Raw genomic sequence first — 16273 nt, 5'->3', positions numbered from 1 at the left:
TGTTTTTTTTTGGTTTTTTTTTTTTACACTGGAAATTAGCTGCGTTTGGCTATATCCTTATGGTACATCATCTCTAACTACACTGAAGACTTCCTTTAAAAAAAAATCGAAACTGTGAGAAAACAAATACCACTATGAAAACTTTAATGCTAAAAATTGAGTATTTGCATGCACACACATTCTCATTCTCTCCTCAGGTCAGCAGCAGCTAAACTTCAGGCAGTGCCCTAGGTTTCCTGCAGTTTTCTTTACATTTTCACACCCAGTAGGATAAATCTCCTGTGCAGTGCAAACTAGCCTTTGTATAATGATGTGACGCTCAGTCTCAAAGTCAAAAAAGGTGGTTTATATTTCAAACTATTTCTGACTCATGTTTCTTAACTCTTTCCTCCCAGCTGCCCAAGATCTGGCAGTTAAAAGCTATCAATACCCTCTTAGTTCAGCAGATACAGTCTGAGCAAATGGACATTCCTTTTTGCTTTTTACCATAAATGTTTCACCTGGGGAATAGTCTGAATTGCCCATTTTACTGTGTCCTCTGTTGTGAGGCTTAGTGCACATGAATGAGAGCTCTTGATTCCTTGTTTTCAGGTTCCAGAGAACCAGCTTTTCTTGGTGTTACTACATAGAGCCCATGAATTAGTACAGCTTCTCCTGGAAAATGAAAGCAATGAAACACTTCTTGTTTAAAGCTCTAACTCCTTGAGAAGGCTGCCTCTGCAGGGAACAGAACCAGGCAGTTAGGAGTATTTACTGGCTTTTAAAGCCTTCCATTTTAATGAAACAACAAAACAATTACTTATCTACAAAGGGGAAAGGAGTGTAAATTCAGCTCTGAAACAGGACTTAAAATGGCATAGTCTCCGATGCTGATGATTCACTTAACTCACTTTACAAGCAAAAATGTGTCAACTGGTTACCAAGGCTTCATCCCCTTCTGGGACATTGGATTCAGGTTGTACCCCCTCTCATATGCCGCTGACAACAGGAAAATCCTGCAAGCCAAATGTAACTGCTTGCTGTCTTTGCACATTCTCTTTATAGCAGTCAAAACCAAAAACCAAAGCAGAAGATCTAGTGTTTGAACCAGAAGTTAATAGCTCTGTCCAAGGTGCAGACAGGGAACAGGATTCTGCTCGTCCCTTGCCTAGTTCAATACTGTGTTATTGGAAAAAAAAAAAGGACAGAATTAGTTGTTAAATCAATAGGAAAAAAATCTGATTATCAGGAAGCAGACTGAGTAAAAAAACAATCATCCCTTCAGTGTGAAGCTATGCTCTAACTAACCCATATGAGCTACATAATACCTCTGAATATTTCTATGCTAAGTATGTACCAATGCATCCATTGTGCTGACACATGGGACAGCAGGACTCTCCCCCAGAGCTCTCCCAGCACATCAGAGACTCACTGAGCTGTGCTGAAACTGGTGGATATGCAGCCAGTCAGCTGAAATAACTGATATTCTTCTAAGCAAAACCAAATTCTCAGAGTTTAGCTTTAAAAATCCAAGCTTTAAAAATCTCAGAATGCCCAAGCTAATCCAGTCATCGCTTTTGCAATAATTACAGAGAAAATGTTGTGATTATTAGCACAAATATAGAGAAAAACTTCAAAAGATTTTCTTTAGCACTGCATTTTGGAGATAATGTGCTTTACTTTAATATACAGTTGAAATGTCAAGGAAATCTGAAGTATGGAAGAGTTTAATTCAACAGCAGCTCAACATATTTTGGCAATGTAAAATGCACTGCTGGCACACTGTTCAGCAGAACCATTTTTACAAGAAAACATCTTTCATCTATTTATAAAAAGCTTGAGGTTGATTAAGAGATGCAACATAGCAAACCTTCCCAAACTGTGTTTGTACAGGTGAATATTTATTATAAAAAGCATTCACTACAGTAAAAAGGACATGTTGAAATACCCTGCACTGCACAGTAAACGTTTAAGACTGGATACAGTACTTCAGCCTCTCCAGCTGAAGTCAGGAAGGTGCTCAGCAGCTCACTTGACTCATTAACCATGTGCTGGGTAGAGTTAATGCAGAGAACGAGACACAGAAAAGGCCGTCGTGCACTGGGAACAAATGTGCAGTAGCAAATGAATACTCACAGTCAGTAAAACCCACAATCACCATATAGAAACAATTGGCTCTTAAAAATGGGGCTTAATTCCCACCAGCAGAACCCAGAGCAATACAAGCATGAGTCAAAAAGCAGAGCTGCAATATTTAAGTTTCCTAAGGAGAAGAATCAGATTTTCATGAAACACAGCAGGAAAACAATCCAGGGAAAATTTGCAGCATGCACCATTTCTAGGCCTTCCAAGAAGGCCAGTGAGTAATCTTCTAAAAGGAGGAATGTTACAGTAATCAAATCTCTCCAATATGAGTATTTCTGGGGGGAGATGCAAGAAAGTTGGGAATGTATATTTAACATGACAACACAGTTAAATTATTACAGAAAAAATGCTAGGAATTTAAAAAACAAAAAGCCAAGAGACTTTATTTCAAGAAAAACAATTAACATCATATTATTCAAGAAACTTTGTCAAACAAAGTCATTGCAAGTTAAGGTCCTCAGAAGGGTTTGGACAGGCAGGACCCATTTTCTGAATGTACAGCTTAAACCCACGGGAGGATGCGTATGTTTAACATCACATACACATGGGTATAAACGCACACAGCTTTGCATTTTGTGTGTACACTTAGAAACAAAACACACTTCACAATGTGGAGCTATACACACTATACAATTTACACAGCTGGGTGTCATTCCAACCCCAAATATTACCATTTGCTAGAAAACAAACTTTTACTTTGTACAAGACCTTGACATGAGCAAGTGTACCCCTTGCTCAGGAGGCTGAAACTGAACAATAAGCTAAACAGTCAAAAGACTTTACTTCAACTTGTACAAAAGGCATTAAAAAACCTAAACTACATGCTTTACCAAATATATTACATCATACAAGTTCAGTGTGGTGTACTTGATAAACCCAGCTCAACTTCATCCACTTTTAATGGCATATTTAGTTCAAAATGTAAAACTGATTACACTGGAAAACATTTATTTTAAAATCAATTTCCAAGTGCATTACCTAAAAAAAATAAATTGCTCTAGCCAAAAAAAAATAGAAATATATATATATATATATATATATATTACTGAGTGAAATAAGGAGCTCCCATTCAGAAAAACATTTTGTGTTCTGTGTAAGCATCATGTGGCATTTCATCTGATTCTCTCAACCAGGCATAGTACTCTAGACAATGTGTGAGGCATTCTTCTGTCTGCTTGGCAGATGGATTCCTTTTTAGAATGGTTAAATTGTTAGTTGCTCAAAACAAAGTTTAACTTCACGATTGATGGCTTAGCTAGAATGTCAAAACACATGTGGGAACTGCCAACAAGAAAATACATCACATCTATTGAAGCTCTTTTTGGCCTCATAGTGATAGTATCAGACACAGAGTAAGGCATGTAGATCATAGCAATCACAAGTCACTCACAGTCCTTTTGAGATGGGAAAAGCATTTCACCCTCCTCTCTGTTACCTGACACTGATTTTTTCACGTGGCTTTCGTTCCACATCACACAGAGGTGTGCACTGGTGTGGCGGAATGGGAAGGAGACGAGCCTCTGTCAGAGGAGGAGGAAATGGAACGTGTGGCAGCTTCCCGCTGCAAATCCTCAACCTTCTTCTGAAGCTCCGTCCGGATGGCCAGCAGTTCTTTAAGATTTTGGTGGATTGGAACCTGCCAGGAAAAGAAACAAAAGGCTTACTTTGACTCTCATAGTGAGTTATCTTTTCCAGCAATGCATCTGCTGCTGCTTTCAATAACAAGGAATTCAACACTTCTGAATTTCAGTATGTCAATATTTAGGGGAAGTGTTTCCTTATTCATTTGAAATGAAACATTGCAGGAAACTGTCCCTTTCTAACAACACAACTGGCAGAGAACTATTAAAAAGTGTTTGCAAATGGTTTTGATGGGATACCAAATATACTCCAATAAATGTACCTGAATCCCTTATCAATACCACTGTCAACTGAACTTAAAATGCCTTTCCTGGGAATGATTTCTCTGGCCTGTTGGGACAGGATTTACTTTATACATAGAGTAGAGTTTAAAAAGCTGGCTCCATATGGAGCATCTTGTTACTCTTCTACCCAGGCATCTTTCCAGGAGTCTGACCCCTTCCAGTGAGAAAAGTGCAGCAACTAAGTGAATGGTGCCGGGACCTCCCAGAGTCTTGCTCCAATAAATCTTTCACAGAAGTGAATTGTACAGGTTTCTGCTTCTGACATACCCAACAAACATCAGAGATGCACCAGAGCCCTTTCATATTCATCTGAAACATTCAAATATATTGTGGCCAAAGGAAGATTCAAGCCATTCTGGATTTTGCAGCTGGATTTGTTATTTCAGACAAGAAGAGAGAACCCTCCCCCTCTTCCAAATTCCACAACAAGGCCAAAAAAGTTTTACTGTAAGTTGCTTTTAATTTATTTTATCCTGCACAAACTCTAATTGTTTATAGCTTTTGGAAAGAGCAAGATGGGAGAAGAATTTAATTGCACTGACGCAAAAATCATGGGGAAATGCAGCACTGGGAGACCTTTGGATTGCTAAATGAGTAATTTATACCCTGGGCTTCTGGAATGCATTCACCCACTATCAGTTCCTACTGCTCCGCAGTGATTGTTAAGGCTGGGATGCGTTCCTGAGCCTGCCATCTGCACGTGGTGCCATGTGAAGGAAATAGCAAAAACCGGAAAGGGTTTTACTTGCTATCAATACGCAACTGAGTCACAACTGACATTTTTGTGAATTCTCATTTTTTAAAGAACATACATACAAGATCCATGCATTTGATACTGATATTTCCAAAACCTAACACAGAAAAATACAATTTAATTTTTAACTCTTGTTCTAACTTAAAACAATGAGATAGTACGAAAGGTCTTTTTAGGTCTACAATTTTTTTGGCCACATAGTTTTTTCTTGTTTGTGGCTTAGCCCATGAACAGAACTTCAGTGTATTGAGAAAGTGCTGCTCCCAGTACCCTGGGAGTCATCAATTCATCCAGCATGTCATCTACAGCAATTTTAAAAGCCTAACTTTTGGAGTCTTCAGCACAACAACTGCTGCACACCACCAGCTCCCAATGACCCTGGAGCCCTGCCCTCACTATGCAATGAATTCCCTCTCTTTTAGTTTTACCCTCCATCCTCCTCAGCAATTGAGGCCACAAATCTACAGATCTCCCTCAATAATCAAACACAAAGCACACCCTCCAGAAAGCCAATCTCATTTTTCTGAGGTAGACTACAGAAAGTAGAACACCTAGAAACATGGCAAAACTGAGCCTGCTGATGGAGATTGTCCAAGATGCTGTAATACACACTGTGGAAGCTTCAAATTTTAGTAAAGTTTGAGATTTCTGGAATTGGCAACCCCTGTATTTATTTTTCCCCCTCAATAAAAGATCCCTTTCTCACAGATCCCTTCTCTACTTTAGATCTCTTTAGGAACACATTTCCCTGAAACATTTAGGACCCTAACAGAATGATTTACCATTGGAATCATCAGTCACACAATGGCTCCCTGGGTCATGGGAGAGCTGTACACCTGATTTCTGCACAGCCTAACCATGACTCAGTAAACCAGGCCAATTTCTCTCAGTCAGATTTCACATGGCATCAGCTGCTGGGTTCCACTGCAGAGCTCAAACACTCTCAGAAAGCAGCTCCACACAAATGGCTTTCAGGGAACCTATTACAAATCCTTCCAGGATACACCACACAAAAGCTGCAGGACTTGGCTCTGTAAAGTGCTTTGAGGAAGAGAAGTGTGGCTGCACCTCTCAGTCCCTCTGCATGCCCAGAGCCTAATTCAACAGGCACCTGCTCCAACTTTGACGCAAGTGCTGTTCTCCCCACAGGTCCATCCTGAAGAGCAGAGCTGCCTTTCAATAAATTAGCTAAATAACAATAATGACATTTAAAAAGCCTGTGTACATTCAAGTCACACACAAAACTCTTCAACATTAATATTGCAAAATTATGCTCTCAAAGAATTAGGAGGTGTCAGAATGAAGATTACTTCTCCAACCTCAATTCAGCCTTCCTGTACATCTGTATAAAATCATTGGTCAAATAAATATTAAAATACTAGCTTCCCCCTTGTATTCCTCATTTACTTGGTGCACAGGCTGATGCAACTTAATTAACGGGAAGTTATTCAATATTTAGTTTTCTTTGCAATGTCTGACCCCATCTTTTATTTATCATTCTGAATTTAAAATGCTAAAGTTTCCTTTTCTGTACTTTCATCTCATGTCAAGAAACAAATTTATTTCTGCAGCACCCTAATGAGGTATGGGAGTATTAACACTCTACTTTTACAAACAAGGATCTAAAGCCAGCACCTCCTAATTTTGTGTACTTTGGATCTCAAATTGATTTAACAGAGAACTTGGGAATTCTGCAGCTGGGGCACATGGGTATCAAGCAGGGCACCCAGGAAATAAGAAGGACACACAGAGGGACCATTCTGTTCCAGGTGAGCTCCCTTACAACAGAGGAATCCTGTGGCAAAGGCAGGGAGAAACTTCATTTCTCTCAGGGGACAACTCCTTCTCTGCCTGCAGCCGTGTCCCCTCCACCTACTTTCCTAGACTTTGTTCCATGGGTTGAATAGAAACAAAAACACCTCCAGCACCCAGAGGATTATTCACTCCTAGTTCCTATTCCCAACTAGCCACAGCTCTCTCATAGACTCCCTATAAAATCCATCTCTCAGTCCTTTGATTTATTCTCAGTTCTTGAAAATTCATTAAGATTATTTCAGCCTGAGACCTCCACATTGGAGGAATTTTGTTCAGGATATGAGCAGGACAGTTTCTGAAATATAATCTTACTAAAACCTCATGTTTTCCCTAGAGATGGAACATTTATAGAAAAACAGCCCCTTGCCCCCACAGAAGTCCCATAAGTTTCCCAATATTTTCATATGTGAAAACATCTTTCTTAGTCACATTCTCATAAGCAACTGAGCCTTCTTGGATTAAGTTTTACAAAACAATTCTGTCAGACACACAAACTTGGGGACTCAAGGCAAACCATTAGAGCCCAGCTAAGCTGTAAGAAAGGCAGAGTAGGGTCTTATAGCAGGGAAAAAAAGGGGTCACCTTCAAAATATTGGCAATCTCTTAGTAAGGGCATGTTACAGTGCATGTAAACACTGCAAGAGAGTTCCACATAAATATCATCATGCCATTTCATCTGGTAGTGTAAACACAAAGGCTTCTCTGATACAATGCCTTTCTCAGGAAAAGATTCTTTTTGACTGCCATTAACACAGCATCAGGTAGATGCACACAATATTAAACAATAAAATTCCAGAAATAGGTTTTACATATTAAACTTCCAATACACACTTTAATTTCATGAAGTAACACACCAAATTCAGTCTAGAAAAATCTCAAGCAGCTCAATTTTCAAGCAGCTGACAATAGCTGATTTTTTTGTAATAAAGGTTCATGTTCAAATTACATTATCACAGGGCAAGGAAAAGGTGGTATAGGCAGCTGAAGTATCACTGAAGTTCCTACAAAAAGACCTGAAAAGCAGCCTGGCATGAGGAGCCATGTTTTCCTCCAGATGTCTTCAGTTCTGTTACTGTAACTGCCCTTTATTGGAAAAAAAAGCAGCAAATTCAAATGTGAAAGAAGGAAAATATAGAGTGAAAAGCGGGGGAAATGCCCAAAACAAAGCCTCAACCTCAAGTTATGTGTTTTGGGGTCTTTTTTTTTTTAACAAAACCATTAAGAGAACCATGGAATTATGCAGCTTTCTGGAAGCCTCCTTCCATCTTAGATGGAGGAGGAAGAACAAAAAGATGAAACATCACAAATTCAATTCTGTCATGAAAAACATTAAAAAGTCAGTTCATTTCTACACTTCCTAAAGACTTATTCCCATGCAGACCTGTTGCTGTCAGTGCATCCTCAAACCATCCTGTACAAATTCTTACAGATAACCATCTCCATTTTTGTCACTTCACCCTGTTCTATTCCATCATGACATTCCTCTCTCAAATAAAACCTTCAGAAGGAAATGGGTCCAACAACCTTCACAATAACACCTGTAATGGCTTGCTGTGAACAAGGCTCTCCTTCACTTTGCCACTGTTTAGAATGAAAGAAGTAGAAGAGTGACAGATTCTGTAAGGAACAAGAAGTTTGAAGAAGATAGTTTATTACAATATCTTGTTACCACCTTAACCCTAGAACTGTGTACTTGCACAGCACAAGTAGCATCTCCAAGGCAAGCTTCTATTACTGTCTTGTTAAGAAATCATGTAATTGGTTTGCCTGAGATGAATTTGTTGGGAAGCTGACAGCAGCTGTACTGTTTTCTACTCTCAATTCTGCCTCTCAAATTAGGAATGGAAGCTCAAAGGATGACTCTGGACCTATCACCCAGCTGCATTCAACTTATTTTTGCTGCTCTAGTCCACAGATTTTCAGCAGAGTATGCATCCTTTCCTTTGTCACACCAGTGTCCCCACAGTGATGCTGCCAGGCAACACTCAGCTTCTACAGCCATCATTTCTGTCCATAACCCAGCTAAAAGCACAGAACTACTTCTGCTGCATGAGAGAAGCCTACACAGATGAAACTCTACCCAGCAGCACATCTACAGTTTGGCTGGGCTGGAAAAATTCCTGGGCCATTGCTCTTCAGGATGTTTTTCATATGCTATTTAAACTATTATCTCAATGTGCTGAAAAACAGTACATTTCATTTCTGTCATTTAACACAACAGTCCAGAAAAAATGAAGTAGAAACATAAAGGTGAATGTACTACATACCTTTTAATGGTTTTGGAAGAGTGAACTTCATAAAAAAAAATCAGCTATGCACTATTTACAAGGAATAGATTTCTCTAGTCACATAAAATTTACTATGAATAGTTAGAAGCTGATCACCCCAAAACAAAATTGGCACTTGCATCTAATATAGCTAACAACAGACCCAAACAGGGACAAGAATAGGGAGTTTGACAGCAGCACTAAGTAGTGGGGAAAAGGGCCTGGATCCTTGGGAAGCCTGACCTCACTCCAGGCATTAACCAAAAAGCTGGCCCAGTAAAAGCTGCAGAAGAATCTACTTGCAAGACTTTTCAGTGTTGGGGCTTTTTTGTTTTGTTCCCCTCCTCCTTTTTCTTTTTGTTTTGTTTTGTGGGTATTTTTTTTAATTGCTACTGTAATATTGACTCAGAAAGTCAGACTACACGTCACTCCCCTACCTCATAACTTAATTTTTCCCACCACTTACCCAAACCCAATGCCCCAAGTCCTTTTACCTGTCCTGAGCAATACCCTCAGCATTAAATAGAAGCTTTATAGACTTCTCCCTATTGTCCACGATTCTGGCATCTTTCTGTTTGGCTTTAAGCTCTAACCAAATTTTGTACCATCATATTCAAATCCCTAGTTTTATTCCATTACCTCTCTTTCACTGAGTTATGTTAAGGAGCTAACTGGTTTTTTTTTGTAAACAGAAAGTAAAAAGAATATTCAACTCACCAGGTAGATTTTATTTAAGGAAGCTCACATTTTTTCCCATTCCCTTCCCATTCCCTTCCCATTCCCTTCCCTTCCCTTCCCTTCCCTTCCCTTCCCTTCCTTCCCTTCCCTTCCCTTCCCTTCCCTTCCCCCTTCCCTTCCCTTCCCTTCCCTTCCCTTCCCTTCCCTTCCCTTCCCTTCCCTATCCAGGATATTGCCAGTTGCCCCATCACCCCAAAGAGTTTGTCCTGTCTGGAACATGCAGTCTCTTTCCCCTGGCAGCCATGACATGATTCTCACACTGCTAATAATAACCTGCAATATCTGAAACCCCATTCCCAACCAGTGAAAAGCAGTAAAATGCTGCCAAAATTGAGTGAGCCAATTGAGTTCTTCACTAAGGAAGAACTGATTGTAGGTTTCTGCAAAGTAACCAGTTAAAATGGGTGGTGGTTGTTTTCTTCCTTTAGCTTCCTTTGCTGCCTATTTCATTCAAAAGCAGGTACTTTTCCTGCACCTTAACGGCAGGGTACCTACTGCCTACATTGAGCAGAAAAATATTTACAACACTGCTAGAAACAGTCTTTATTACTAAAAGAACCATTGATATGAAACCATTTTTTAAACTGAATTATCCACATATATCAAAAGCAGAACCTGGTACAGTATAATGCTGAGCACATGCCACTCCACAGTTATGATGGATTATTCCTGCTAGGGAAGGATTTGAGGAAAAATCAAGTGTTTTTTTTAAACTATGCCCACTAGAGAAATTATAGTTATGCTATACCATATACTTACTACATCCCAATAAAAACCATCTAGACATAAGACACCTTAATTTCCTCAGAAATTCAAGCCTTCCTCTTCACAGAATTACTACAGTTCACTTTCAGTATTGACTTTCAGGTTTTCATTTCCAAGGAATCCTTCAGGATCCTGAAGTGCTTTTGCATAGCAAAATTTGTCAACACAAGGATAGATATAAGAGAAATTATAATACTCACTTAGAGTACCACCAAGTCTTAATTGGACAGATATGTACCGTGTGTTACTCTACTAGCTCAAGGACAGCCATTCACATGAAAATTGCTCAACAGTGAATGCATTTTGTCTTGTTCAGTGAGCACACTTTATCTATTTTAGCAACAGGGAAGAAAAGCTGCAGAAGAAAATGGTTATTTTAAATTCATTGCTCAACTTAAATTGTCAGTTTTCCAAAAACCTACTCTGTGCATTGGAAAGACAACAATATCTTTCACTTGAGCTTTTTTGTTCCTCTCTGTGAAGAACTGGAACTCTGACAGCCTAGTTAACAGGACACATGTAGCAAAAGGCAATCTCAAATGATGAAGACAGCAATTTTCAATAATAGTCAATATTTCCACACTTCTTGCAGAGGTGTGCTCCTGAGAAATCAAGCAAAAAGTCCCGGCCTCCTGGAAAAGCAAGGACAGAAATTATGGATGCTACCAGGTGGGAAGTGGAACAACTGATAGATTTCCAGACTCAGGAAACAGTACATGCTACAAGCTGATGCCATTGCTTGTTAAAACCTACAACCCACTTAGATTTAGACATCTGAGACATGAGAGAAATGGAGTGCTTATCCTTCAAAATGTGTTAGAAACTCCCCAAAATGAAGATAATTTGCACAGTACTAGCTTCTCCCATTCTCTGCACATTCTGATGCTCACTATAGGATACCAATTTTTTTTTCTTGGGTAACTACAGTTTCTTTCAGCATCCAGGATTAGCAGTGAGTTTCTATTTTATTCTATACTGATTGAATACTGAGACTTCTATCTGTAGATGAAAATTATCTGCAGTAAACTAGACTCTGGAAATCTTTACTTGACACTCAACTAGACAGAAACTGCCAAGTACTGGCCAAAACCTGCCTCATCTCACAAGAAACTTTTTGTTAATTGCAGGGATGAAATCTGCTTTGTTAAGGTAACACCCAGCTGTCTAACCCACAAGGCAATTCCTTCTCCTGACATCTCCTACTTCACTCTTTCATTTGAAGAGAGAACTCAGGGCCAGCAATGCCAAGCAGTTCCAGAGCTGTATGATAGCTCTGTCCTGCCACAAAAAGGTAGTAAATCAAATGTGTGGACTTTCAAAAATATCCCAATATCAACTTGCTTGGAAGGGAACATACCAGGCAATGTGACTGAAGGCAGGGATAAGGACATGAGCACTCCATGTGCCAGACAGTAAGTTCTGTGCAGTAAGTTACACATTATCCTGTTACATGCAGGATAAAGCATTTCAGTAATTATGTTTTTCAGCTTATTGTCAGCAATTTTCCCAGTAACACTGAGGATCTTATTTGTTGTTTTCACTATACAATAGACTGTGTTTATTGACACTGAAGCTCAGCTAACATCTGATTGCTCAACTGTTCAAGACATCAAATCCTTCAGCAATAGCATCAAATAAAAGCAGCAATTGTAAGCTATTTATATACTTTACAGCCATTTCTTTATATACTGAACAAACAGCTTTACTTATTCCTACCTTTCCTTTCATGTCTTTAAGTGAGCTGCTAACCAGCCAACAGAATTTCCCTGACTCTTCCACAGAAGTTTTGAGATTGCCTTTATCAGATGATCCCATCAAAGTAGCTGAATTGAATTTCTAGGTGATGGATGGTGCTAGCCTTTTACTCTGGATGACAGTCCACACACATGAAGAAAAGAATGAATTTGAAAAATTACTGGGATCTCTATGGTATTAACATGAGCACTGTGGCCAAATTTACAGAACAGAGCTTGAAGAAAAATTACCAAGCACAGAAAAATGAAAGAAACCCACATATAACCAAAATTAAACTAAGCCCTGTCTTCAAAGGGTTAAAACATGATTTCCAAGAAAGCATAAAAAGAGCTAAACATATTCTAATGGACTTGCAAAGTTTGGTGACTAAAATGCATTATTTTCCTTGCCTCTCACAGCTTGACTTGAAAGGACTGGAACTTTTACTCATGCTCTGCATGTATGAATGATGGGGTATGTTAGTTCAAACACTGCCTCTGCAGAGAACATATTCATTGTTGTGTCCTCCCCACCTTCCAGAGATGCCCAAGGAGATACCCAATGACATCAGGCAGCTAGAACTTCTCCAATCAGTGTCAAGAAGAGGATGAAATGACTACATAGAAAAGGGAAAATATGTATCAACTGAAAAAAATTCAAAAGCATCATATTATCTAATGTATCCCAGACTAGCAGGGTCATCTGTAAGCCCATACCCAGAGATCCCACACCTCTGTATGACAGAATGGAAGAGCTTCTCTTCCACATGCCACATACAAATACACATTTCTCCAACTCAAAGAAAGGGCAAATCTGAAAAAGGTCTTCTCAGTCAATGAACTCAAGTAAGACAGAACTTAAATCTCTCTAATTTTCTTGGGACAAGAAGCCAATAATGATGTAACGCCTCCAAACTCAAACCAAAGAACATTTTATTTCACTTAAGAATTAGAATGACCTTGTTGAAGCACAATTTAGCAACAAGAAATGTCCACATTTAACATAGAATTACCCACAATGTTCACTTCTCAGATTCCTGAGCTTTGAACCCTATGGAAAGAGGCTGTGTGTCCGTAAGTGCACAAGGTCTATTGCAATACAAAATAAACAGGGCCCTTGATGGAAATAAACACAATCAAAACCACCATCTCAGGCTTCTACAAAGCTTAGACAGAACTGAAGTTGTATCATTCTAAGCAATCTTTATAGAATATAAGAATAATGCTAAACTCTGTATGTCCGAGAGCAATGAAGAATATGCTCAAACCATACCACACTGGCAAAGGTTGAGACACAGATATTTGAAGACAAAGTACAATAACACAAAAACAAATAAATAGTTACATCAAGTTAGCATTCAGCAATTTTCATATTTAAAAAAATTACAGGTCATATATGCTCATTTCCAATAGAAAAGGGTATGAAGTGCAATAAAACTTCTCTCGGTCTGTTTGAAAATCAAGCTCACTAATCAAACGGAAATGAGAAAACCTAAAATATTGCCTCCAACCAAAACCTGCCCTTCTGCTCCTGTGAGATTTATCTCCCATAACATCAAGTTGGTTGAAAACAGGTATCAAGGATCCCTTCTGATTATATTCAAATTACTATTATTCATCTTCCCTTAAATTCACCTATTGGACTTTTTCTCCTTTTTTGTGATCTCCTCAAAAACAATAAACATGGTTTAGTTTTCTAAAGATGTTTTTGCAGCTAATAAAACAGCACAAAGTTGCCTTGAACTAATCATCAGATAACTTATTAATGTTAAATATTTAATTTTCTCTTATATTTACTTGAAAATCAAGATAACACATTAAAAGGTATTCAACAAAATCACCTTTTATCAGTAGGCAGGGATGCCCATTATTTTAATAAATGCACTGATTAAGAAATTTTTTCACTGAAGATAAGTGAAGACCTGCTGGGTGTCACAGGGGTCATTGCTTTTTTTTTCTGTCACTGAATGCATCTAAATGTTACCAAATTGGTTAAGAGGGTGTGACACCAGACAATGCAAGCACAGAGGAAAGCAAACTTAGTATACTCTGGCTGGAGAAACTGTTTATTTACTTGCTTGTATGAGTTTGTGCTTTCGTAATTAGACTGACAAATGCAATTCTACAACAAAATATTGTAATCTCTGCTGCTAATTTATCCAAGTAGATGTGAAATACTCCCAAATGTTGGTCATAAAAATAAATTCAGGCCAGAGACAAGAGGAAAGGGATGATGTATCAAGACAAAACTTACATGGCAGAATTAAGAAGTTCAAACACTTTTTTAAGTACTTCAAGAAAAGCAGGTGGCAGGAAAGTTAAGGCAGTTACCAGGACCATCACCTCCTTCAGCTGCTGATGGAGGGAGCTGCTCTCACACAGTGACTGAGTCTCATGTGCTACAGTGACAGAGGAGCATCTCCCAGAGAAGCAGGCAGAGCACTCAGCAGTGAGCAGAGCTTTCACTAAGAGAGGACAGCTCTGGTATTTCCTCATTATGTCATCTCTTTCCCACCCTCCCTCTTTTGGACCACGACTGGCTTTCATGTGGTTCACAGAGCCTGCTTGCTCTCAGGGCCTGGAGATCTTAATCAAATATAAGTCATAAACCAACACTACTGCAGCTAGTGCAAACACTACCCAAATGGTATTCAGCAAACAGGCTGAAGGAAAGATGGTATTTTGCTAAAAAGCAGCTGAAAATTTCACTTGAAAATTATATAACCTAAAATACATAATCTTTCAAAGTTTTAACAAGTAAGAGAAACAAAGCAGCTCAGAGGAAACACCTCAGTGAGAAGAGCAAACAATTCAGACTTTTCCAGGACCTTAAAAGGTATTTCTCAGAAACCTAGACTTCTATCAGTGTAGTGGCCTTGAAACTTACCTTGGAAAACCATCTTTTACAACAGCCTCTGACTTCTGGATGTCTAATAAATCTGAGACTCATACCTAATTCTAACTGCTAGAAGATGAAAGCAGCTTTTGGGCAACCACTTAATACAGGTAATTTATCATAATATGCTTGGAGGTACCTTGGAATGTTACCTTAATAAAGAGATGGTGTAGCACACTCAGATATATTATGGTTGTGACACAATCTGAATGTTTTTTCCTCAGACTTCTAAGCATGAGAACATATGGAGCATTTGTCTGATGAGATTTAGAGATTTATCTGAATAGCAGACATTACTTATAAGAACAAATACTGGATGAATCAAAGAGCATGTATAGGGAGCGTTTAATCTTTAGTGTGCCAGCTTAAAACTACAAAAGTCAATTGAAAACAAGCATCCATGGGATGCTTAGTTTAGAGAGCCTGAAAAATGAGTTTGTATAGTCCAGTTCTTTCAGAAACTGCTGCTGTATTTTATGTCAGTGCTGAGGAAAACATGATTAAAAACAAAGGTACACAAAAGCTAGGAGAAGGTTAAGGCAATAGAAGTATTAAAAAGTGTCACAAAGTATTAGAAAAGTATTATAGAAGTAATCTTCTGACAAAAAAATACTGTTAATCATTACAAGCCAATACAGTGATACTGTAACTCCCTAGTCTGTAGGTGACTGTAGAAAAAGGAAAACATCCTTTTCCAAGTTTGACCACATCCTGCATTATCTTCACGACAAACACCTTTTTCCCTATCAGCTGAAGTATGTGCAACAGAGGAGCACTTTTGTATTAAATGCTGCATTTGACACTAGGAAAAATAATAATTTCTCTTTAGCTCTGTGACCTTCAGTAAAACACTGAAGACATGTGAGAGCTCATACCTGAGGCCGCATCCTGGGGTTCCACCTGATGTAGTAGTTCACCCACAGCTCCAAATGGTTCAGACTGGCCACAGGATACAGGACATGGTTTTCATAGTTTACATAGAAGGGATTTGTGAATTCCTCTAACTGGCTGTTTATATAGGACCACAGAGATACAGTCTTTGTGCTCACCTCCTGATTGAAAAAAGTTAAAATAAAAAATTAATGATGTGGATTGCAAAATTTTAAAATATGATGTTAATATCTACGTATTACTAATTCTGTCAGAATTTTACCTTATCTACTAGAAAATTACATGCAGTCTGAGAACACTTCCAGTAGCTGATCACTGAAAAGCCTTAAAACTTTAGCAAAACATCTGAACACTTATTTTGGTCC

At 38.7% G+C, this 16273-nt stretch overlaps 1 protein-coding gene across 3 annotated transcripts in view; it reads right to left on the bottom strand.

Annotated features, from left to right (window-relative positions):
* Positions 1-183: 183 nt before the first annotated feature.
* MTMR1 (myotubularin related protein 1) overlaps positions 184-16273 on the bottom strand; it is a 40373-nt gene continuing 24283 nt past the window's right edge. For 2 of the 3 annotated variants that reach the window (XM_053955512.1, XM_053955514.1), the window contains 2 exons: positions 15893-16069; positions 1860-3760 (listed from right to left, as the gene is read on the bottom strand). In XM_053955512.1, the coding sequence (XP_053811487.1) occupies positions 3596-3760; positions 15893-16069 (342 nt within the window). In that variant the 3' untranslated portion in view covers positions 1860-3595. Of the gene's footprint in view, positions 1159-1859; positions 3761-15892; positions 16070-16273 lie in introns of those variants that run through there. The other variant, XM_053955513.1, reaches the window with a different exon arrangement.

The sequence above is a fragment of the Vidua chalybeata genome, chromosome 14, assembly GCF_026979565.1.
Source record: "Vidua chalybeata isolate OUT-0048 chromosome 14, bVidCha1 merged haplotype, whole genome shotgun sequence".
Lineage (NCBI taxonomy): Eukaryota > Metazoa > Chordata > Aves > Passeriformes > Viduidae > Vidua > Vidua chalybeata.
The sequence above is the reverse complement of the archived record's forward strand: the minus strand, read 5'-3'. Positions and strand labels throughout refer to the sequence as shown.